Below are 23,072 nucleotides of genomic sequence, written 5' to 3'. Positions count from 1 at the left end.
GTCGACACCTTCATTCCCGACCACTGGCCCCACGGCTCATACCCCTAGCCATCTTCCTCAAGAAGGCTGAGCAAGCTTGAGATCGTCGATCGTCGCTTGTGCATCTTACGTCTCGAACTCATTTGCGATACGCTCTGGCGCGTTCATCCATCCCTTTCTCTTCCTCCTTTGACGACAAGGACCACTCGACTTCGCGTCGCCATGTCAGCTCCACCACAAGACCATCGCCGTGATCGCTCACGTTCAAGCTCAGCAGCGTCACGGCGCTCACGCTCATCGGAGACTATGGGCCTCGATGGTGGTGAGGCAGGGAGGAGAGCTGCAGCAGAGGACGAGTACATTCGACGGGAGCTCCACCAGGACACAAGCAACTTCTGCAATGCATTTTGGGGGTCGGGGGACGCCGGATACGAGGCGATACAGCACAGGATGAAGACGGGCAACAGGACGATGGATGATGTGAGGGCGTTGTACAAGGAGAGGTGAGTTGAACGAGACTATATGCATGCGCTGGCCGCCCAACTCACCATCCCATCCTGGTCCTCTCCGCTGCTGCGCAGAGCCGACATCGAAGCAGACTATGCCAAGCGCCTAGCAAAGCTGTCCAAGACGGCATTGGGCAAGGATGAGACAGGAGCAACTCGACATGCTCTCGACGTGGTACGAGCAGAGCTTGACATGACTTCCAGGGTGCATGCAGACTTGGCTGGCATGGTACGCAAGGACTTAGAGGGGAGTCTAGCAGACTTCCAATCCAAAGTCAATGCAGCTCGCAAGCAATCATCGGCTGCTATCGAGAAGCTTTTCAAGAATAAGCAGTGAGACTAGACGCAACCCAGATTCACAACGGCATTGGGCGCAGAGCACAAGACTGACCTCCTCGATCTCTCCCCGCCCAGAGCGCAAGAGAACTACGTCAACAAATCTCGGGAACGCTACGAGCAAGACTGCATCAAGATCAATGGTTATACTGCCCAGTCGAGCTTGGTCCAAGGCCGAGACCTGGACAAGGTGACCTCGAAGCTGGACAAGGCCCAAAGCACCGTCGCAGCAAATGAGAAGGACTACCAGAACTTTGTCCGCGCACTGAAGGACACAACCTTGCGGTGGAACAGCGAATTCAAGCAATATCTCGATCAATGCCAGGACGTTGAAGAAGAGAGGCTCGACTTTATCAAGAGTAATCTCTGGAATTACGCGAATGCGATCTCAGCGGTCTGCGTTGCGGATGATGAGGGCTGCGAGAGGGTGAGAGTCGCTTTGGAAAGCTGCGATACGCCGTCGGATGTCATGGTCTTCATTCAGCAGAGAGGAACGGGACCTGCTATCCCGGATCCGCCGGAGTATATCAACTACAGTAAAGGACAGCCTCCGCCGGCACGACCGGCGTACCACACGGCCAACTTCCAGCGCAACTCCACAAGGGTCGTGCAGCCTGTACCGCCTAGCCAGCCATTCGTCCCGGGTGCATCTGCAGGACGCACGGTGGGTGGTGGTGGACCGCCGCCAGGTGCTGGCAATGGCAATAGTGGAGACGATGGTATGGGCGGAGGCGGAGGTGGGGCAGCAGGGATGCCTGTCTCTCTTCCTTCGGTCAGCGGCGACGGATTCGGTGGTGGACCATCAATGCTGCGCGGCACGGAAGACGAAGGTCAGCCTCCTCCGCCTCCAGCCGCCTTCAAGCCTCCGCCTGGCAGCATCGGCCTTCCTGGAATGGCCGCTGCTGCGGGGCCAAGCAAGTCCGCCGACAACGTACCGTCCCCCGTCAAGGCTGAGCGTCGCATGTCGACCAAAAATTTCCTGGCACGCACACCGTCAATCGCCAACAGGGACAGCGTCGGAAGCATGGCCTCACCTTCAAACTCCGCAGCAAAGCCATCGACCTCTGAGCCGCAGATACCCACATCAACGTCTGGGTCGGAGGAGGAAGATCCGATCGCCAAAGCTCTGGCCAATCTCCGCATGAGACCCAATACCAAGAGTCCCAACCCTGCTACGAGCCCTCTGCCTCCCACTGCAGGGCCGGGCGGCGCTGCTCACTCTCAAGCTCAAGGTCGTCCCTCCTCACGTCAACAACAGCGCCCTGCCTCGATCAATGCCGGATCAGATCGACCCACGTCTCCAGCTCCAGGCGCGGCCTTCATGCAAGCTCCCCCACGTGCCGCCTCCCCCTTGCCAGTCGAAGAGGTTCTAGGGTCGTACGGCCAGTCCTTCCCCGGAGAGCGACGAAGCATCTCGCGTCAGAATTCGATGACTTCCGCACGCAGTCAACAAGCGCCGCTTTCGCCTAGTAAGTCGTCGGCGAGCAATGTGCCCGGCAGATCGAAGAGCCCTGTGCCTGGTGTGGACGGTTTCGCTGGAGTTGGGGCGAGAGGACGTAGCCCTAGTCCGCAGCCGTTTGGGAGGCCGGCGTCGAGACAGCAGCATCACGGGCAACAGCAGCAGCATAAGCCCTCAAATGCGTCCACTGCGACGGCTCGCCCTCATCATCATCATGGACATTCGCAAGCGCAGGGCCCGCCGCAGCGTTCCACTACTCCTCTGGGTATCTCGCTGGATGCGTCTGGCTCTGTCACGCACGACCAGATGGCCCAAGAGTTCATGCAAAGGGCAGGGAGCGTACCGCCTCCCCAGCAGCATGCTACGCCGGTACCTCAGCAGCAGGGCTATGCTCAGCCTCCACCGCAGCAGCATCAGGGGTACGGCCAGCAGCCACCTGCTTCGCCCTATTACCAGCCTCATCAGGGCCAGCCTACGCCTCAACAGCAGCAGCAGCAGCCGCAACATCAGCAGCGGACCAGCTCTTACCATGGTGGTGGGCAGCCAGGCGGCTACGGTACACCCTCCGTGCCAGCGACGAGCAGCCAGTTCACGATCACACCGAATCACTACGCGCCCAGCCCTGCGCCTTCTCACGCTCAGGCGCCGTCGACGCAGAGCGGCTACTATGCTCATCAGCCCCAGCAGCAGGCTCGCCCACATCAGCCTCCTCAGCAGCAGCCTCAACAGGCGTACGGAGCCGCTCCTCCCTTCAACCACCAGGATTCAAGCGGGTCGCTCAGCCAGGCGAGTGGGTATGGGTACGCTCAGCATCAACAGCCGCAGCATCAACAGCAGCAGCAGCAGCAGCAGCAGTACGGCCATCACCAGCCGTCTGCTAGCCAGAGCTTCCCGACGATGCAGCAAGGGGCACAGCAGTATGGTGCTCAGCCACCTCATCAGCAGCAGCAGCATCAGGCGTACGCGCAGCACCAAGCGCAGCCGTCCTACCATGCACAGCAACAGGGCCATGCCCCCGCGCCTGCTCAGGCGGAGTCCCCTGCTGCGGCCTACATGCACCAGTATCAACGACAGAGCATGATGCAGCAGCAGCAGCCCCAACCCCAGCCCCAGCAGGCTCAACAGCAGCAGCCGCAGTATGCCAACCAGGGCGCTCGACCCGCGTCAACAGTCTCGACTCAATCCCAACAGCAAATCGCGCGTCCCCCCTCGACGTCCTCAACGCCTGCCCCAACAGGCCAATACTCGGACCTCTCGCATCGCCCGATCCTGTTTTACGTCAAGGCTCTGTTCGACTATCAAGCGCAAAGCGACGAGGAATTCTCCTTCACTCAAGGGGATATCATTGCCGTCACTCAGACGGATGCGGATGGGTGGTGGCAGGGAGAGCTCTTGGATGAGGAGAGGAGAGAGCCGGGGAGGAACTTGATGCCGAGCAACTTCGTTACGTTGCTTGAGGGTTGAAAAGTGGACAGTAGGTCTGATCGGGAGCAAGGAGGCAGACGTTTGTGCTTGCGAGTTGTGACTTTCGAATTGCAAATCATAATGCCTGCGAGAGTTGCGTGACGGTGCCTGGCTTGTGCGCGGCTGCGATGCGGCGCGAGAGACATGGCGGCACTGGAGCGGCAGGCGGACTGGGAAATTGGACCGGAGCTTTGTAGCCTGGCAAAAGCGGCTCGAGAGCAAGAGGCGAGGAGTAATGGCCAGTCGAGGGAGCGACGGAGCGAGGTAGCTTAGCGTCGTTGCCATCAGTGCCATTTGGCCGCTTGTCCTCCTCACGGTTGCATCCTGTCCTCATCCCCACCCATCGCCATCACATCTTCGCTGGCGCGCCGAGCACGATGCTGTCATCCTCGGCGCGGTACGAATCGCCCAGCAGCTCGTCGACATCAAGAGCGACGAGTCGCCAGGGCATGACAACGACGTCGGCCACGACGGAGACTGGCTCATCCATGATGGAGACGCCAGACCCCATCGTCTCATCGCCTTCATCGTCACATGCTCAGATACCCAAGCAAGACTCAGCATTCCTGTCGCCTCAGGAGGGCAGCGGCGGCACCTCTGAGTCTGGACCATCCTCTGACAGAGGTGCTCAGCCATTCACTTTCCCTGGCGGCAATGGCAGTAAAGAGAAACAGTCTTCTCCATCCTCATCGTCGAAAAGCAATGCCCACCAACATCAGATGATGCGCTCCGCCTCCGAGACGCACTCTCGCTCGCAGCTCCCCACAAATCAACGCTCGACCTCGTACGCAGGCCCCTCGTCGTCCGGCACTAACACACCACACAGTCGACATCCCTCGCGCGAGTACAAAGAGACCCTTGATGCCCGTGCCAAAGACGAGAAGGACGGCACCCGAATCATCAATCAGTATCACCTCACCCGCGTTATTGGTCAGGGGGCCTACGGCGTCGTGTACCAAGGGTGTTTAAGGGACGACCCCCAACATGTCTTTGCGGTAAAGGAATTCAGCAAGACTAGACTCAAGAAGAGCAAGAGATACGAAAAGATGAGAAGACCACCACCCCCGCAGCAGCGAAGAGCGGGCAGTAGTTCCAACAGCAATTCGACTTCCAATTCTCACACATCAACTCCAGCCACTCCTCGCGACCCTATGGAACCCATCCGACGCGAGATTGCCATCATGAAGAAGCTCGACCACCCAAATCTCGTCTCCATCATCGAAGCACTCGACGACCCGCGACGAGATGAGCTCTACCTCGTTCTTGAGTACTGCTCAGGCGGTCCGATTATCGACGTGCAGCTTCACCAGCAAACCACTCCACTCGAGGAGGAAGTAGCCCAAAACTACTTTGTTCAGATCCTGCTCGGCTTAGAGTTCCTGCATCATCATGATATCATTCATAGGGATATCAAGCCGGACAATGTGCTGCGATGTGGAGGAGAGGATGAAGAGGGCGCCGGCAAGGGAGGCAGGTGCAAAATCGTCGACTTCGGCGTTAGCGAGATGTTCAGCCCTGCGCAGGGAGTAGATGCGGCAAGAGATCCAGAAGACAGGCCAAAAGGTCATGGCACACCTGCTTTTCTCAGTCCGGAGCTCTGCTCGGCCAACAATATGAAACAGCAACAAAGACGCCCCTCCGGAGGCTCACCGCACGACGAAGATGTGGATGGCGTCCCCGCCCGAGAGCGTAGCGGCCGAAGAGATGACGTTTGGTCGCTTGGAGTCACGCTATATTGCATGCTCGTGGGCCACCTGCCTTTCGACAAGGACAACTTCATGGACCTTTACGACGCCATCCGCACGCAAGAGCCGGAGTACCCTTCACATCTCTCCTCCTCTTCTTCTTCCCTGCTCCGTTCTATGCTCGAAAAAGATCCAGCGAAGCGCATTACGACGATCGAGTCCGCCCGCGAACAGCCATGGGTGACCGTAGAAGGACATCAGCCATTGGTATCTGCGGCGCGCAACCTGGAGCAAGTAGTGCAGGAGGTAACAGAAGAGGAGATCAAGGGAGCCATTTGCCGCATCACAAGCATCTTCACTATCGCGCGGGCGGTCAGCAAGTTCAAGAGGGCGCGCAGTCGCAGCTCGATGAATACCAATTCGCCAGGTACGCAGAGCCCTCAGCTGCAGCAGGAGGGAGATGGAGGAGCAGCAGCAGCAGGAGCCTTTGGGTCAGCAATCGCTTCAGTGGTCTCGAGCCCATACAGCAGCTTCTCCATGAGCTCACCTACCGCAATGGGCTCGCCGGTACAGCAGCGTAGGCGTAGCAGCCAGCAGGGTCAGCAGCAGCATCGCACGGACAGCTCCAAGGCTTCGGATGGAGGCGAAGGCAGTGGTACCGGAGGCCCCTTCAACATGCTCACAAATGCCCTCAGCTCCCTCTCGACGTCGGACGACGGGAGTGCGGTGCAAGAGCAGCATGAAAAGGGTCAGGAGAAGGGCGCATTTTCTGGCGAGAAGTCTTCGCAGCTTCCAACACAGCCTACCTTGACTGAGGAGCCCGAAGCGGAGAGTGCAGTTGCCTCTCCGGGGGGCGCTCGAGGGAATGGGAAAGGCAATGTCTCCAACGAAGAGTGCGAGAGCGAGATCAGGGACGAAGCGAAGAGTCATGACTCGAGCAAATGTCAAGACCAGGGGGGAGAGCAGCAGCGCGAGTCAGGCAAAGGCAAGACCAATGGAGATGCTCAGCGGCCACAGCAAGACGATTCTGTCGCCCAGTCTCTTGCTTCTGATCCCTGTAAGATCGCATCAGACCCCAATGTCGACCCAACTACATCCTCCGTCGCCTCCATCCTTTGCGACCTAGAGCAACGTCTGGAGCGCAAGATGCAACGTGCCTGGCCGAGAGGCGCGGAGATGTATTTCGCTAAGGAGAAGGAGGGGAAAGGGCGAGCATTGCAGAAGGCGGCGGCTGGTCGGCTGGATGATATTGTGGGAAGTGGTGAGACGAGGGAAAGGCAGGAGGGGGATGGGGAGCAGAAGAAGCGGGAGGAGGCTAGCACCACGCCCGCCAGTGTCACAAGCAGTGTCGCGGGTTTCTTCGAAGAAGCCTCACGTCGCCTTCCTTCCTGGCTTACGGGTTCTCAATCCTCGCCATCGCCACACAGCAATGGTAAAGAAGGCGACGCCTCCTCGGGAGTGCGCAGCTCAGCCAGCGGCTCGCATGCCAGCAGTGGGAACGGCAGCGGCAACGGAGATGGTAATGGGGCAAGAGACGAGCAAGGGAAGCTCATCCGCCTCTTTACGCGTGAGGGCGAGCCCGTCGTGCGTAGCCCTGGTCCGGCACCTGCTAGTGTGGTGATGGAGATGAGGAAGCAGATAGAGGAGGATGTATGAGAGGGCAGAGGGGCCAGGGAAGGAGGGGGCCGGGAGAAGCAGTCGAAGATCTGTCGAGCTTTGCCATTAATTTTCGTGATATCCAGGAGAAGACGTGAGAGATGAAGCACGCTGAGTGTGATGAAAAGTGCGGTTGGCCTTGTTTGCCGTCTACTTGCCAGCCGGGGCACGCCACTATTTTGCGAAGAGGTCAGTCTTGTCAGTCTCGTCATCACCTTCCATGGTGCCTCGGCCGCTCGCAACTACTCACCACCTTCAACGCCCCATCACTCCCGGCGCTGATCACCTGCTCCCTTTCCCCACCCACAAAGTCAACCCACCCGACCCCACCTGCATGACTGTTCTTGGTTACATCCCTCTTGCCCATCGGCCTGCTCCTCTCCCAGAGGTATAGATGCGTGTCCAACCCGCCACTGACAGCAACTCCGTCCTCCTCACCACCGGCTGATGGCAGCCATGAGAGACTGTCGACACGGGAAGAGTGGAAGACCCAGTTGACCCCTGCGAGAGCTTGGCCCGAGGGAAGGGAGTAGAGGAGGATCTTGCCTGATCCATCTGCTGATGTGAGGACTCTATTGCCCGATGAAGAGGAGGGAAGGGGCTGGAACGAGAGGTGCGTCACGGCCGAACGATTGCGCTCCAAGGTCAGGAGTGGGCTTTGCTCTGCGAGTGACCTGTTCTTGCCGGAAGGCTCGTAGAGGAGGACACGCCCGTCTTGAGTGCCTATGGCTACATAGCTGTCTGCGAGAACGGCGGTGGTGGTCGGGGTGCAGGGTACCTTTTGTCTTTCGAACTTTTGCGAAGAGGGAGAGAGAACGAGCACCTCGTCGGAGGAGGCCGAAGCGATGTATGCTATCCCGCTCGCTGAGTCAACTGCTAGGGCTCCACGAGCGGCGCAGGGCAGCGATGCGCTGAAAGTGTTGTCTACTTGCGGGGCTGCAGACGAGACCAAGATACGACGGAGGACGTCGTCCATTCCGACTGCGTAGACCCCATCTCCTCCCGGCGCGAGGCTCAAAGCTGTGACGACTGGTCCGCCCGCCTTGTACCCCTGCGTGGGCTGGACGGACCACTCCTTGCCGCCATTCTTGGATCGATAGCTGTACACATTGCCATCCCACGAAGCGGCGAGCACCTGCCCATCTTTGAGCTGAAGTGCGGCGCTGATCCCCTTGGTCGGGGCGACGTGCCTCCCGCTGGGTGCGGAGCCGGGCTTGGAGGGGTCGAAGGTGATGAGCTCGCCTGCTAGGTTGAGAGCGAGAGCCAAAGAGGCGGACGAGAGGGCCAATCCTACGAGCTGGTCACCTGCATTTCCGTGACCAGCCTTAAGGTCCCATTCCCCCAACTTCCCGCAGTCTGGCACAGAAAAGGATCGAACGAAGCCATCTGCGCCCGAGGTGAGGAGCGTCTTGCCATCTTGAGCAAACTTGACATCGAAGATGGTACCAGCACCCAGATCTGCCTTGCCTTTAACCTCACCACTGGCCCCCTCATACACCAATACCTTGCCGTCACTGCCCACCGAGGCGAAATGGCTTCCATCCTTGCTGTACGCTACAGCCTGCACGAAGCGAGCATGCTCCTTGATTGTACTCGCATACTTGAAGGGAACGCCATTGTACAGGACAAGGTTGTTGTCATCTCCACCGGCAACAGCTCGGAAAGGCCTCTGTGCCCTCAGGGCCACGCTATTGACGACCTTTGCATGCCCGCTCACTTCACCACAGCTTGCGCCCGAGTCGACAAAGAAGAAGTGACCGAAGCGCTCCTTGCCTTGTCCTACTACTGCGAGACGTTTGGATTCGCCATCCCATGCTAGATCGCGTACGGCCCCCGCAAAGGGACGATATTCTGCTTTAAGCGTCTGGTCTGAGCCTAGGATGTCCCAGATGCGGATCAAGCCTGAGGAATCGGCCGAGGCGCAGTATGCTCCTGAGGGGGAGATGCGAGCCACACTGACTGGTTGGGCGTGTTGTGAGTAGATGATTGTTGGAGCGGGAGTTGAGGACGTTGTGTTGTTGGGGAAGGGACGGATGATGACTGAACGGCCATTGGTGTAGACTAGGCGATCCCCGTTTGGGGAGACGTCCAACTTAGTCGACTGACCGCGCACCGTCGTCGGATTGGGTGGGACTACGCTGCTGAGCGTGTATGGAGGAGAGGACATGGCGGTCTAGAGTGATGTGATGTTGGTGGTAGGAAGAAAGGATGAATTGCATGAGCCGGCTGTGTTGCTCTTCTCGTTGGCAAGGACCTGAAGCCCGTGCGCCCCTCGTGGAGGTCGGCCCCTCACTTCGAGAGGACCCACATGGCTGCTGCCTCGCCTCGCCTCTTTATCCGCGTCTCAACTGGTCAACCAACACTTCCTCGCCCTCAGTCCATCTCGACAAGATGGGTCTCCTCACCATCATTCGCAAGTCCAATCACAAAGAGCGCCAATTACGAATTCTATTCCTCGGTCTAGACAACAGCGGCAAGTCGACAATCGTCAAGCGACTCCTCAACGCACCAGACTGGCAGGAGCAGAGCCCTACCCTGGGATTCGAGATTCATTCTTTGCCCTTTGACCTTGCACATGGCAACGACGAGACCGCAAAGTCGCAGCAGGCAGTCAGAAGGGGCAGACAATTCACCCTCAACCTCTGGGACATAGGTGGGCAGCGAACGCTCCGCCCATACTGGCGCAATTACTTTGAGCGCACCGACGGCCTCGTCTGGGTAGTCGACTCACATGATGCTGCTCGCCTTGCCGAGTGTCGCGAGGAGCTCTGGTCCCTCGTCGTAGCTGAAGAGCGTCTGGCCTCAGCCTCTCTGCTCGTTCTGGCGAACAAGCAAGATGTTCCGGGAGCAAAAGGGCTGGAAGAAGTGAGGAGGACGCTGCGCCTTGATGAGCTGGCCAAGCAGAGGGGAGCAACTGTCAAAGTCATGGCTTGTTCTGCCGTGCGGGGTGACGGCTATAACGAGGGGATGAAGTGGCTGGTTGGCGACTGTGAGAGGAGACTGTATTGGGGCAGCTCGACGATGCAAGGTACCGTCGCTGTCAAGGCCGTCAACGACGAGGCAGGCAACACTGCACCGACGATTGCAGCAGCGTAACGGGCCGACAGCTACAACATGGTGACTTGATCTTCGATTAGAGGCAGCCGGGAGACAGCACGCCATATGGACACATCATAAAATACCAGTACATGGGCAATTGGGTCTGTCTGCAGCTACCTCGCTGCTCCCGTCAGTCGGCGCCAGGCCGAATGGACAAAGCAGAGCAGGCCTTCCCCGCTCTCGCTACTCTCAGCTTCAGTGGACTGCTTCTCAGACCCTTCGTCTCCCCCGTCCTCCGCAGCATCGCCCAACTTTAGCGCCGGCATTCCCACCACACCCGCAACTCCTAGTACAGCAAGCGCCGTCGCTGCGATCAGCATGATCCTCCACACCTTATCGTAGGCGTCCACCACGGCGATCCTCTCTCCCGTGCCCACCGCATGGGACGCGATCCATGTCAGCGGCTGGGCGTACACCTCGTTGACCTCGTCCGCCGAGCCGCTCGAGACGGCTGACAAGGAGGTGGCGAGGTAGTCACGCATCAAGGAGGTCCAGATGGTTCCGGCCACTCCGGCGCCAAGAGCAGAGCCGAGGCAGTTGGCAATATTCAGCGCTGCGACTGCCTTGACTACGTGGTCATCTTGGCGGATGAGCGTCGTCGAGGCTGCAATGCCCTTCGAAGCTGATTGCGCCTCCTGCAGCGCCCGAACCTGCCTCCTCTGCACCTCTACCTGCACTACGCTTGGTATGATGGCAACGCTAGCGGCAGCCCCGACTCCTGTGACCACCAATCCGGCAATCGTGCCAAAGAGGGGCGTAGCGCTCGAGCTGGTCCAGATCATCACCCCTACGCCCGCCGTGAAAAGCCCGGCTCCCATCACATTGATGCCCTTGGCTCTGCGCCAGTATCGCACAGCAATGGCAAATGGCAGGCTCGCAAGCGCGTAGCAGAAATTGAAGATGGACGAGACGTTTTGTTGCGTCTTTGCGGTGGTGTGCTTGGCTACGTAGAGGTACGTTGGGAGGTAGGTACCCATGCACCCTACGGCTGCGAAGATGGTGAGCTGGGCTAGTGAGGCAAGGAGGAAGGTGCGCGAGGTCAGGAGGGACCGCGGCAGGAGCGGTTGCGGGGAGAGGCGGAGCTCCCAGTAGATGAGGGCTGGTAGGAGGAGGAAGGTGGAAGTGAGGAGCGGGACGAGGAGTTGCGGTTCGAGCCAGCGGGAGGTGGTGGTGGATTGGCCTGCGAGGGTGATTGGGAGGAGGATGCCGAGGGTTGCAGAGCTGAGGAGGAGGAGGCCAGGCAGATCGGCTGCGATGATCAGGAAGTGGAGAGAGGCTAACAGCCGACGGAGGCGACCGCGATGGAGAGGCGTTGCGAGATCCTGGGTGGAGCTCGAGGCGGCGACCGTCGCAATGGCCACATTTTTGCCTTCAGCTTGATCCTCACTCGTCCCCTCTTCCCTGGGCGTCAACGATCCCCGCCTCCTCACCTCCCTCTGCTCCCTCTCCCCCCACCCCACCACCCCGACGATCGGTCCCAGCACAATCGCACCCGCAATAGCGAAAAGTCCTACGCCCCACCTCCATTTCCCGTCCAATCCCGCGAATATATCCGCGCTCACGAATGCCCAGACCACGAAACTGAACTGCGGCAGCAGGTTGCCCAAGGCGCGATCGCGCGGCGTGGTAATGCGGGCTACGAGAGATTGCTGAAGGACGAGGACTCCATTTGCCCCAAGCTCGAGGAGTGAAACGCCTAGAGCGTACTGAGCTATGCCTCCCTTACTTCCTGACACGCCCGTCGTGGCAGACACGACATGTCCAAGGACATAGAGGGCTGCACCGATCCCCCATGCCCACCCTCCGCCCGCCTTGCTCTCCAGTACGGCAAAAGGCGGGCCCGCCAGTGCCGCTATGCTTGAGCGGAGGATGGAGAGGAAGGCTAGGGAGGAGTGGGCGGAGAGGCTGTTGGCTGCTAGGGTCTGGAGGGAGGAGGAGAGGAGACGATCCAGGGAAAGGACGATACCGAAGAGGGTAAGGAGGGGGAGGATGAGGTGCGGAGAGCAGAGAGTGCGACGCCGTAGAGAGGACTGAAGCTTGGTGAAGCGTCCACGAGGCTGCTTCGGGCTTTTCTCAGCTTCGTCTTCAGATGGCGACTCTCCCTTGGTTGTCTCTTTGTCATCGACACCAATCCCATCTCCCAGATCCTCTGGCTCCGGCTCAATTACGTCTGATGAGCTTCGTCCAAGCACGACATGCGTGACAGATGCCGGCGGCGCCTCGACCGCAGTACCGACAGCCGTTGCCAGCACGTTAGACGCCCTCTGCCTCAGCGAGGACGACGTGGAGGAACTTGTGTCTTGAGTCGCCGCGCTTCCTCGACGGTAGCGCCGCTGGGTGACTGATCCACGAGGAGGCTCTGAGAGCGGTCCTGCCGATGCTGTGTCGGGCAGAGAGGTCTTGATGCTCTTGGGCGAGTGCGCCATTGGGCTACTCGAGGATGTGAGTGCTGAGAGGGACGGTATCTGCACGGTACTGCCCTCCCTCTCGAAGGGCTGGCGTCGTGATTTCGCTTCGATGTTGGAGGGCATGACGCCTCGCTGAATGGCAGTCAAAGCATGGAAGATTGGATGAGTGGATGAGATGAGAGGAGCGAAGATCTGTAGAGGCTGACAAGATGGAGATAATGACGAGTGGAGTCAAGAAAGCCAAGAAGTAAGAAACGGGCCGTTGGCGGTTCGCTTGTGCGGTGCTTGATTGAATCGTTTTCAAGCCCCTTCAAGCTAGAGTCGACCACCACCACTCACACTCAGCCAAATCAGCCCGAAGCCTGCCTGCAGGTCCTCCCCCGTGAGCCTATTTTTGCTCGTGCGTGCGTGACCTTCGACCCCGCATCGTCCCGTCTCGCTTCACAGGCTACAATTGATCGTCTCAGCTGTATGACTCAGCTGCCTTGTCTCATCTTTCAACAGAAACGCTACGGTCGTCGTCGAACAAAAGAGGTAGCATCTCTACGCATCATCAGAACAAGCAAAGTGTCTCTATTGTAATAAATCCCGCCGCGGACGCGCACCATCAGTGCCGATTATCACGAAAGACGTCCGTCTTGCTTTTCCTGAATTCACGCTGCTTAGCCGTCGTATCTGTGCCGCCGACTGACGAGGACAAAGGAGAGAGGAGAGGTGGGTCAGTTGATTGATCGAGAGGGAAGTCAGGCGCTGCGAAGGCTGCCATGCGCCCGAAACTCACTCTTTCCCCAGCCAAGGAGCGGCACAACCAATACGGTTGCGTTGTCCTCGACGCCTCTGTGAGGGACGGAGAGTCTCAAATCAAGTCAGTGATCGCCCAACGATGCTGCCACTCTCGCACTCACAGCTCTTCCGCAAACTTCAAGATTCTCCTCGCCGCCTCCTGTGGATGTCCTGCCCCGCGTGCCAGATCCACAACCTCTTGGTCACTCATGACGCTCGAGATCCCATCGCTAAAGAGGGTCACATGAGAATATTTCTCTCCCCTTATCACTTGACTCAGTACCTCTGGCTCGGCCGTCACCCCAGCAGCTTTGAAATGTCCATCACCCAGCGCTCTCGTATTCGCGAGAGCGCCCATCCAACGCGCTTCACCGAAGGAGTCTGTCACTACGCCTGCGCCTAGTCGGCGGAGACGCTCAGATTCGGATGGGGCGTCCGGATGGTGGTGTGTTGTAAGCGGAATGGCTTGGCCGTCTACTGTAGGGCAGAGGAGAGCGCGAGTGTCGCCTACGTGGTAGATGGAGAGTTGCAGGAGAGAGGAGTCGTACCATACGACTGGTGGACTGTCCAGGCTGTGCAGGGTGAGGACAGAGGCCGTTGAACCACCACCATTCTTCGCGGCTCGAGCGCGATCCTTCCCTGGCGAGGACGTCGTGGAATGCGCATCCCCGGTCTGAATCCCGCGACGACGTTGCGGTGTATTAGACTGTGCCAACTCTGCTCCGGGCTGTGCGTGGCGCGTAAGGATGTGTCTATCTGCGACCAAGAAGGCAAGAGTAGCTCGCTCGGCCAAAGTGAGGGCGTCGTTCTTCATGTTGTCTGGCGGTGGGACAAGACGCGTGAGACCATTGTCCTGCCAGTCGGGTGTAGGCTGGCTTTTTGACTTGGACGTGGCTGCGGCTGGCGCGGGACCTGTAGCCGGGGAGTCGTCTGCATGGGCTTGAGGGTTTTGCTGCGATGTTGTCGCCGCTGAGGACGAGGCCTCGCCTTCCTTACCTGCCTCGTGCCCATTGGTCGCCCGCTTCTTTCCCGCAGCACCTCCTCTTACGGGCTTCAACTCCTCCAGCCTGACCCAGCGCTTCAAAGCTGTTCCTCCCTCAAAGCGCCTGAAGTACCCCCCATGCTCCCGCGTAAACTGCACAGTATCCGTCACCATATCAGGCGTCACCTTCTCAAAGACTTGATGGAGATACATCGCAAGATATCTCGACGCGTAATCGCCTCCATGTCCATCAAATACCCCCCACCATCCTACCTGCCCGGCCAACTCCTCATCTAGCGACTCCCCCTCGGAAGGCCAGTGCCATCTCCGTTCGGCCTCTGTGGAAATGCGGCCGCTGGCCCGGAGGGAGGCACGGAGCTCTGTGGAAGGGAGTTGCAGGCAGGATGAACTGGAGGTGTCCTCTTGATATGGACGTTCACCCCTGGATGTAAGCTGGCCGAAGACACTGGTACCGAGCGGGATGCGAGCGGACCCGCTGCCAGAGGGGGCTCGGGAGCGTATGTAGGAGCGGTACGAGCGGCGTTGCGAGATGGGGACTGATCTGGATGAGGCATCTAGAACTGCTCTTGCTGCTGCTAGGAGACTCGAGGTTGATGATGATGATGATGCTGATGCTGATGCTGATGCCGAGCTTGCGGCTGAAGTGAGTAGATGCCGGGTCATAGCTGGCTAGTGAGAGAGGAAGCGACCTTCCAGGCACGGGCGCAGCCTAGGGATGGTAACAATGTATGCTACGCAGCGCCAGCAATGTCTGTTTAGCGGACGATGCTAGTCGCCCGCCTCAAACAGCCGCACTGGCGTCGGTCAAGGCAAGCATAGCTGAGTTGGTGAAGTTGAGAAGATGTGGTACAGAGAGGAAAAGAGAGAAGCATTGCGAGTTGCCGGCGCGCCCGAACGTCTTGAAAGCTCATCCCGATGAGCCGAGCGGACCGGCGGGGTCCATCAACGACTCCACTTCCTCGGCCTCGCTCCTCAAACACCTCGCATTCGCAGCATACAGCAGTCACTGGTCATTACGCTACAGACTAGAACACATCTACACTTTCTCCATCGCCTCGCTCAATCATACACCAATTGTCTGAAAGTCACGCTGATCCTCCCCTCTTTGATTCTTCCCTCCTTCGGGACCTCGTGATACCACTCCTTCTGCACATCTCCCTGCATGACCAACAGGCTGCCATTCTCTAGCGTCCATGATCTCACCTCTGGCGCCGGTAATTTGGTGCCGGAACGCTTGGCTGCAGCCATCGCTCCTGGTGGGTGGCGTCGGGTCATGATCCACTTACGCGGTGCGCCTAGAGAGAGTGTGACGATGACGCGATTTTCGACTGGCGAGCGATGGCGAGCGAGAAAGTAAGGAAGGTGAGAACGAATTGCAAGGAGGATTCCACTCAGGAACGGACAATACTCACGATTGTCACTATGCTTCCCAATATTGACTTTCCCATCCTCGTACAAGTTCAAAAATGCATGGTTGAATCTCACCTCCCTTCCCACCTTGTCTCGCACTAGGTCTTCCATCTCCTCCAATACCGGAGGCCAGGGGTCCATCCTTGCCTCCTGGCCGCTGTAGCGCAATTTGAGATCAGGCACCTTGCTGAAAGCCGCGATCGGCCGCTGCTGCACTATTGACCGGCCATAGAGCTTGAGGGTGGGCTGATGCCAATTGGGAAGCGTCGCGAGGGAGTCGTACCAGCGGGAGAGGGTGGAGGAGTTGCTCATGAGGCTATCCTTGGTCGAGCTAGGCGAGGGAAGAAAGGAAGAAATGTAGTGACAGCCGGGGAAGGGGGTGTAGCTGTTGGCGAGGAAAGTGGGGGAGGTCACTTGATGGAAGTCGGAGGGGTGCCGAGGTATTGGTGAGGGGCTGCGCTTGCGTATGAGAGATGGTGGCTTTTCGTCAAGGCTGCCATCGGTATCCAGTTTCGGTGCTTTGATCACTGCAGACTCTTGATCCACCGCCTCTGTCTCTTCAATCTTCCTCCTCTTGCCCTGCGTCTCAGTTGCTGCAGCCTTCCCCTCTGCTCGTCGCAGTCGACCTCCCGGGCCAAGTTTGAGTGAGTAAAGGGTCATCTGTCGCGATGGCGACACCTTCACAGAGCTGCCCGATGGTGATGAGCCAGACGCCGCAGGTGCCGGAAGCTGTTCGACAGCCTGCTCCTCCTTGACCTGCTCAGCTCGCCACTCAGCGTCTTCGTCCTCTTTCCTCTTGGAGGGGCTGGGCACAAACAGGCCCCCTTTCCTTCTGGCGCTGCTTCCAACACTGCTCCTGGCACCATTACTGTCGTCGTTGCTTCTCTGTAATCGTTTCGTTGCCGGCATGTTAGGAGAAGATGAAGAGGATACCAGGAAAAGAGAACAAGCTGACGAAGCTTCCCCGCACCGAATCAGGGTCCACGCAGCTCCGCCTGTCCGTCCGTCCGTCCGCCCGTTCGTGCATGCGACGCGACGCCGCTCGAGTCGGACGACAGCGAGGAAAAAGAGCTCATGCCTACTGATGACGAGCAGCGCATACGAGCTATGAACAGGCGTGCCATTACCAGTGGGGGTATCACATCGTAACGAGAGGCCAACCTGATCCATCCAGTTCCCCATTCTCGCGCCCTCATCTCGCCCCAAGACCCCTCTCATCGACCCATCTCCTCCCCCTTCTGTCCATCCCTCCTCCTACCGCGCTACCACCTCCAGCCCCAAATCTTACCCTGGCCGTGACGCTGGGCCTACAAAGCGTGTATACTACATTGCGCCACGCGCTCCGGTACGCAAAAGGATTGGGATCATCTTTCGCGTCTCCCAAGCGGAGGAGAGGTGGTGGCCTGCTAGGTTGATCTTCGGAGGAGTCAGGAGAGGAAGCGCTCCCTCCAAATGGGATGAGCCCACAGCAGACCCCAGACAGGAAGTGATAGAGGGGTGACGGACGGGGATAGGTGTGAGAGAGGGAGGTGTTGATGCGCATCTGCCGTGGTGATGGGGCGGGATTAAGTCAGTCAGGGTGGCCAAAGCAGCTTCTTCTTGGCATAAGTTGTCTCACCTGCTCCACTGTGCTTCGTCCCATCATGATCAGCCTCACATGATAGCTAGTCAGCGTGGTGAGGGGGCCCATAACGAGTAGTATCAAGACAAACAGAACCCCACTCATCGGACTCGTTCCGAGCGCACCACCCAGCCCAGACTTGCCGCCTCCGCGCCCACTAGGGCTGTCGGATGGTAGAGTGAGCCAGTAGAGGTGCAAAGCGCAGAAGACCACTCCGTACGCGCATGTAGCCAAGGCTAGGCCGAGGAAGGCGAAGAAGCTCATGTAGTTGCGGCGGGCGATGCAGGTGTTGAGGAAGGTGCAGTGGTGGTCTGCAGATGGGTGAAGAGAGCAGGCGAGGAACAGAAGGTTAGCGTAACATTCCATGCAGCCCGCGGCTGGATAGGCTGAGTGCTCACCAATCGCCTCTACACAATTATCGCACACTCTACAGTGACTCGCCCTCGGTGGCCTGTACAGCCTGCACGTCTCGCACCACTTGACGGTCAAGTCCCGTCCATTGCGGACGCGGACGATGCGCGGCATGGGGATCGCGAGGGCATCGTTCCGGCGACTGCCTCCATTCCCGTTGCGCCGTGATTCTGGATCGAGATCTGCGAATGGATGAGCTGACGAGGTGTCTTGATCGTCTCCGTCGGGTAGAGCGAGTATGGGTTCTTCATCAACTCCTCTCGGCAACACGCCCGGATCCCTCCCCGCTGTTACGCCCATATTCACAACGGTCCCCGCAAAGAGATAGCCAAAGATCAGTGGGATAGCAGGGCTCGCCTCTCTCCACTGGTAGGGTGCTTCGAAGCCGAGCCAGAGTCCGCCCAGGGCCAAGGTGACGAAGAGGGAGGCGAGAAACGGGAGGGGATTGGAGTGGGAAGTCATGATCAGGCCGCGCAGTAGGAAGGCGTTTGACCCAGAGTGATGGGTGTAGTTGCGCTCTTTGGTCTGCGAATACCCAGGCGGATGAAGCAGAGTGCCCCTGCTGATGGCGGGAGGATGCCGGCCTTGCGAGGAGGAAGCCTTCTCTTGATCGGTGTTCCCACTTGCTTGCCCGTTGCCACTGTTTCTACTCCTCGTAGCCGATCTTCTCGCAGCAGCGGGCGGGGTTCCGACTAGTGGCCCACCCGTCATTTGCGAATTGGAAGGCTTCATGGGCAAGAGGGGATCCCTGCTCCTGGTATTGGGGGTGTTTGACCCCGCGCCAGAGCTGCCGAGCAGCCTGTGTCCCGAAGCACTGCCGTGTGATGTACTCGGGGCGGTCCATGTTGCAAGAGAGGAGGCAGTGCTTGTAGTGACGCCATCGAGGGGAGACGCTGCAGGTCTACTCGCAGTAGACATCTCTGCCTCACTGCCTGCTGGGTACCGACGATACTGTCCCAAGGGAGAATGAGGTGAAGTCGGAGTTGCCGTATAATCATTGCCATCTGCCCCTTCTGCGCTCCGAGAAGGAGTTATAGGCGTCCTGGCCAACGTCGTTGCTGACGAGGGCGTCCCAACAGCTAATCCTGCCCCTGCACCTGCGCCTGACCCGCCTCCTGCCGGCCTTTTCTTGGCCGGAGCATAGAAGCCCGAATGAGGCAGGATGGACCCTCTCGTGTTAGATAGGTTGCGATTCCTCTCTTCTCTGGGAAGAAATGTATACGAGTCTGTGGAGTCGCTGCGGGTGAGGGGTTCCTGGGATTGCTGAGCCTGACCCTGATCATCATCGTTGCTGCCAGGAGGGGGAAACGGAGCGAGCGAGGGCGCAGCTGTAAGGCCAGCGGAGCGCAACTGCTCTGAATTGTCCATGGTGAATGTAGAGGGGACGGCCGGTCAGAGAGACCGCTCGTCAATGTCGCATCTGTGGGAATGAGAGAGTCGTGTGCGGTTGATGAGGTGAGGAAGGAGAGAAGCGGATTGCGAAATGAGGGGCACACGGACAAATCAGCTCCTTGACGCGGGCCAAAGCAGAGGCGCGGCGGAGGCTCAATGCAGAGACAAGAGTCGATTCGGACTGCACGGGCCGCCGGTGCTCAAAGTGGAATCCGAGGAACCGATCTTGAGACCTTCGTGCCCTCGTCGTTGCCTTCACCATTCTCACTCTCTCCAAGCATGCTCCCTACAATGGTCGCCCTCAGCTCCGGCAGTAAGGCTCGTCTTCCACCTGTACCGCTGCTCCTGTCCCCTTCAGCGCTCAGCAAGCTCCTTTCTGGCCCTTCGCCTCCCAAACTCCTCGATGCATCTTGGCACATGCCTAACCTCTCGCCACCGCGCTCCGGGACTCAAGAATACCTGTCAGGTCCTCGCCTACCTGGCGCCCTTCGCTGGGATGTGGACCAGGTAGCCACTCGCGGTCCTTCGGTACGCGGCCTCCCTCACATGATGCCCGACCCTCCCACCTTTGCCAGGGCCTGCACACGCAGGGGAATCTGCAGTCAGGAAGATCATGTAGTCTGCTATGACTCTACGGGACTCTTTAGCAGCCCCAGACTTGCATTCACTTTCGTCGCTATGGGACATGAGCGCGTTTCAGTCCTCGACGGTGGGCTGCCCGCGTGGCGTGACGAGGGGCACGAGGTTGAAGAAGGGGAGGACCGACTTACAACCTTGCAACGTAGCTCCGCCAGCTCGGAGGAAGAAGCGCCTACATCAGCAACAGACGGAGGTGTATATCCCACCCCCTCCGCAGTGACGCCCGGTTTCATCCGCAGCTACGAAGAGGTGCGACGCACAATCGCCGACTCAGCAACGGGACGCACCCAACTGCCCATCCTTGACGCTCGTCCTCGCGGCCGCTACGATGGCACTGCGCCTGAGCCTCGCGCGGGAATGAAGAGCGGTCATATGCCTGGTGGTCTATCTTTGCCATTCAACGAGGTGGTCGAAGCCGTCAAGGGTGAAAAGGGACAGTTCACCAAGCTCAAAGACCAGGTAGCCCTCTACCGTACCCTCCGTACAGCCATCTCAGACGGCACGGGAGCCACCACCAAGCCAGACGGAGAACCACTGCTGGACTTTGAGTCACTGCGCCACGACTCTTCCTCTTCCTCTTCGGGCGGAGGGCCCACTCCGGCGGTCATGACGACGTGCGGTAGTGGTATGACGGCCGCCGTCCTCTGGTTGGCCTTGAGAACTCTGGGCGTTCATGCAGCGGTATACGATGAGAGCTGGATGGGTTGGGCTGGGAGGGAGGCCGATGGAGAGGACGCACCTATCATTGTCACGAGGAAGCAAGATAAGCAGGCGATGTGATGGAATGATACAACATGAGACAAGATACAAAATGCGCACGAGCGCTTCGAGGAATGTGCTGCCAGAAACGACGTCGTCAGACCTGTTCACGCTGCTGTCTCATCCTCTTCGTCGGCGTGTGCTGCTACGCAATAAGCTCCCGTTTCCCCGCTACCAGTTGCCTCTCTCGCAGAAGCAACAGCCACCTTACTCCCATCAGGCGACCAACGCAGCCCGCTTGGCCTGAAGGATGTCTGCTGCGCCTGTTCCAATCCTACACCGAGCGGGGCAGAAGGGACTGGTACTGGAACACCTTCCATGATGATTGGATCCGAATCCGCGGCGACGCTGTTGCCTGCGTGAGTCCAAAGATAGATGGCCGGGCTTGCCGCTGTCACGATGCTGAGCTGCGCCTGTTTTTGAACCACTGCAGAAGCAGGTCGCCAAGCGACCCCCGACACGCTGCTTGCGAAGAGCAGCACCGATAGCAGGCTCACAGCCCCACTCTCACCGTCCTGCTCGTACACGAGGACGGTCGAAGGCATACTCTCGCTCCTCATCGCGATGAAGCGAGTGGAGGGGTCCCACTCCATCCATTGAACGCCAGCCCTTGCTCCACTGCTCTGCCCTCCAGCCGCCAGCGAAGAGAGGTTCAGCTTCTCCCAATCTGGCTTCAGTGTAGGTGGATTCGCCCCGCCCGCGGTGCCCGTGGTGTGAAGCAGTGAAGAGTGGAAAGGTACAATGCCTCTGCCACCGGTGAGGCGGACCCAGTCTCTTGGCTCGCGATAGATCCGGCCCTGGCGGTTGGGCGAGATGAGGGGCCGACGGCTGAGGTCGATGACTGCGTTTGATGCTGATCCTGACGAGGGAGTAGACGGACGAAGGAGATGCCAGTCGCCCGATCCGGACTCTGAGCAGAGGACGTAGATTCGCTCGTCAAAGCCGGCGACAGCGAGGGCTAGGCCACGACCTTTGCGCTTGCTGATCTCTGAGCAAGGACGCCACACAACAGTGCGGATCCCCAAGCCTCCTGCAGCTGTGGCCGCAGCTGAGGCCTCGTCTTCTTGTGCTGCTGCCGAGTGTTCGCCAACGGCGGTGCTGCTGCTGCTGCTGCGCATCGTGCTTTGTGTAGTCCTGCCTTTCGTCGAGGATCCGAGCTTGCTGCTCTTGAGATCGGGAGACGCATTCGAAGCACTGTTTCCGCCATGATTCTTTGCGCCACCATCTGACCTCTCCTCTATAGGGCAAGGCGTGAATACTGGCTCCCTCGCCTCGCTTCCCACCGCTGCTGCGTCTCCGCCCATGGCCAGGGTTCCTCTGCATGATCCAATGGCCGTGTAGATGTGGCAGCGATATTCAAGTGGGCCCTCCCATACCGCGACAAGATTCCCGTCTGGCGACCAAGATAAGCCAGCAGCATCATTGGTATGAGCCGGCCAGGAAGACTCTAATTCCCATCTCACGCCAGGCGCTGTGGACGTAGACGAGCCCCCATTGCCTTGAAGGATTGCGGCATAGGCTCCCTTTGCACTGTTCGTACTACCACCTGCCTCTCCTGCTGTCAGCAGCACCCCGCGGTATATTCCCACCTTCTCCTGCCCAGATTTGGCGTCACGATGCAACATAGCAAAGCGGGCACGATCAGTTGGATGGGGCCAGCATCTCGACCTCTTTACATCGCGGAACACTGCAGCGCTTGCCTGACCTGCCTCTCCCGCTGAGGAAGTCGAGGAGAGGCAAAAAGCGCTCATTGTGCCACCCGTCTCCTCAGAGGTGAAGCAGAAAATGGTCGGAGGGATCACCAGCCCTGCACCAGGCGCCCAGCAGCAGTGCGTGAACCCGCCACTGGAGGAGAGGTTCAAGTGCGCAACGGCGCCTGTCTCCTGTTGCTCCCCTTCTTCGCCTTGAATGACCAGTCCACCCTCAGCAGGCTGTCGTCGTGGGTCAAGTACGTAGACATCGCACGTCCCGCGTTTCGGGTGGGAGAGGAGGATGTACCCTCCATCTCGGCTCCACGCCAATGCCGCTCCTTCTGTTCCGTGCGCCAGCTGCCATGATCGGACTAGGCTGAGGTCACCTGCTGCCCTCACGACGAGCGTACTGCCGGTAGATGAGGATGAGGAAGGGTCATTAGGAGAAGCATGGGAGACGAGTGAGGCAATAAATGTCGACCCAGGCGAGAAGGCAAGATGATGCGGCGACGAGAGCGGGTAGAGCGGGGTGAAGTCCATACTGCCGACCGCTCTTAGAACAGCTTCCTTCTCTCGTCAGCGGCGAGAAGAAGGATTCTCGCGATTGTCGTGTTGCTTGCCAGGCTGCGTGGTTCAGAAGAGGTCGAGAGGAAGGAAAGAAAGAAGACAGACTGCCAAGGCGGACTGACCTGCAGATCCTCGAACGCGTCGCGCTCCCTGTCCGCCTGCCGTTCAGACCACGGAGGCTCAAACCAACACATCAACACTTTT

The 23,072-nt window shown here is 59.0% G+C and overlaps 10 protein-coding genes across 10 annotated transcripts; 4 read left to right on the top strand and 6 right to left on the bottom strand.

Moving 5' to 3' along the window:
• Positions 1-8: 8 nt before the first annotated feature.
• Positions 9-3,838, top strand: BDZ90DRAFT_232357 (hypothetical protein). The gene is made up of 3 exons (XM_025506218.1): positions 9-482; positions 561-818; positions 900-3,838. The coding sequence occupies exons 1-3, from the start codon at positions 202-204 to the stop codon at positions 3,742-3,744; spliced, it is 3,384 nt and encodes a 1,127-aa protein (XP_025361993.1). The 5' UTR covers positions 9-201; the 3' UTR covers positions 3,745-3,838.
• Positions 3,839-4,026: 188 nt separating this feature from the next.
• Positions 4,027-7,259, top strand: BDZ90DRAFT_232356 (Pkinase-domain-containing protein). Its single transcript, XM_025506217.1, has one exon. The coding sequence runs from the start codon at positions 4,122-4,124 to the stop codon at positions 7,083-7,085; it is 2,964 nt and encodes a 987-aa protein (XP_025361992.1). The 5' UTR covers positions 4,027-4,121; the 3' UTR covers positions 7,086-7,259.
• BDZ90DRAFT_260467 (WD40 repeat-like protein) lies at positions 7,236-9,252 on the bottom strand (the record flags this gene model as incomplete). The annotated part of the gene is made up of 2 exons (XM_025508261.1): positions 7,236-7,259; positions 7,336-9,252. 2 exons carry the CDS (start codon positions 9,250-9,252, stop codon positions 7,236-7,238), a joined length of 1,941 nt encoding a protein of 646 aa, XP_025361991.1.
• Positions 9,253-9,430: 178 nt separating this feature from the next.
• Positions 9,431-10,532, top strand: BDZ90DRAFT_176711 (ARF/SAR superfamily). The gene has a single exon (XM_025503741.1). The coding sequence runs from the start codon at positions 9,477-9,479 to the stop codon at positions 10,179-10,181; it is 705 nt and encodes a 234-aa protein (XP_025361990.1). The 5' UTR covers positions 9,431-9,476; the 3' UTR covers positions 10,182-10,532.
• BDZ90DRAFT_232354 (MFS general substrate transporter) lies at positions 10,054-12,876 on the bottom strand. Its single transcript, XM_025506216.1, has one exon. The coding sequence runs from the start codon at positions 12,713-12,715 to the stop codon at positions 10,298-10,300; it is 2,418 nt and encodes an 805-aa protein (XP_025361989.1). The 5' UTR covers positions 12,716-12,876; the 3' UTR covers positions 10,054-10,297.
• Positions 12,877-13,059: 183 nt separating this feature from the next.
• BDZ90DRAFT_232353 (protein serine/threonine phosphatase 2C) lies at positions 13,060-15,229 on the bottom strand. Its single transcript, XM_025506215.1, has 3 exons — positions 13,498-15,229; positions 13,374-13,429; positions 13,060-13,279 (listed from the first exon to the last, which is right to left on the bottom strand). Exons 1-3 carry the CDS (start codon positions 15,039-15,041, stop codon positions 13,200-13,202), a joined length of 1,680 nt encoding a protein of 559 aa, XP_025361988.1. The 5' UTR covers positions 15,042-15,229; the 3' UTR covers positions 13,060-13,199.
• Positions 15,230-15,443: 214 nt separating this feature from the next.
• On the bottom strand, positions 15,444-16,088 carry BDZ90DRAFT_207571 (hypothetical protein; the record flags this gene model as incomplete). Its single annotated transcript, XM_025503983.1, has 2 exons — positions 15,444-15,706; positions 15,791-16,088. Coding segments are annotated over 2 exons (561 nt in total), but the record flags the coding sequence as incomplete, so codon positions are not given.
• Positions 16,089-17,358: 1,270 nt separating this feature from the next.
• BDZ90DRAFT_220539 (zf-DHHC-domain-containing protein) lies at positions 17,359-18,531 on the bottom strand (the record flags this gene model as incomplete). Its single annotated transcript, XM_025504440.1, has 3 exons — positions 17,359-17,720; positions 17,808-17,962; positions 18,023-18,531. 3 exons carry the CDS (start codon positions 18,529-18,531, stop codon positions 17,359-17,361), a joined length of 1,026 nt encoding a protein of 341 aa, XP_025361986.1.
• A 972-nt stretch (positions 18,532-19,503) lies between these two features.
• Positions 19,504-20,967, top strand: BDZ90DRAFT_252557 (Rhodanese-like protein; the record flags this gene model as incomplete). The annotated part of the gene is made up of 3 exons (XM_025507765.1): positions 19,504-19,993; positions 20,045-20,332; positions 20,375-20,967. The coding sequence occupies 3 exons, from the start codon at positions 19,504-19,506 to the stop codon at positions 20,629-20,631; spliced, it is 1,035 nt and encodes a 344-aa protein (XP_025361985.1). The 3' UTR covers positions 20,632-20,967.
• On the bottom strand, positions 20,675-23,017 carry BDZ90DRAFT_176657 (hypothetical protein). Its single transcript, XM_025503740.1, has one exon. It carries the CDS (start codon positions 22,839-22,841, stop codon positions 20,718-20,720), a length of 2,124 nt encoding a protein of 707 aa, XP_025361984.1. The 5' UTR covers positions 22,842-23,017; the 3' UTR covers positions 20,675-20,717.
• Between the last annotated feature and the right edge of the window lie 55 nt (positions 23,018-23,072).

Source organism: Jaminaea rosea (assembly GCF_003144245.1).
Source record: "Jaminaea rosea strain MCA 5214 unplaced genomic scaffold BDZ90scaffold_7, whole genome shotgun sequence".
In the NCBI taxonomy this organism is placed as follows: Eukaryota; Fungi; Basidiomycota; class Exobasidiomycetes; order Microstromatales; genus Jaminaea; species Jaminaea rosea.
This window is presented reverse-complemented; position numbering and strand designations above follow the sequence as displayed.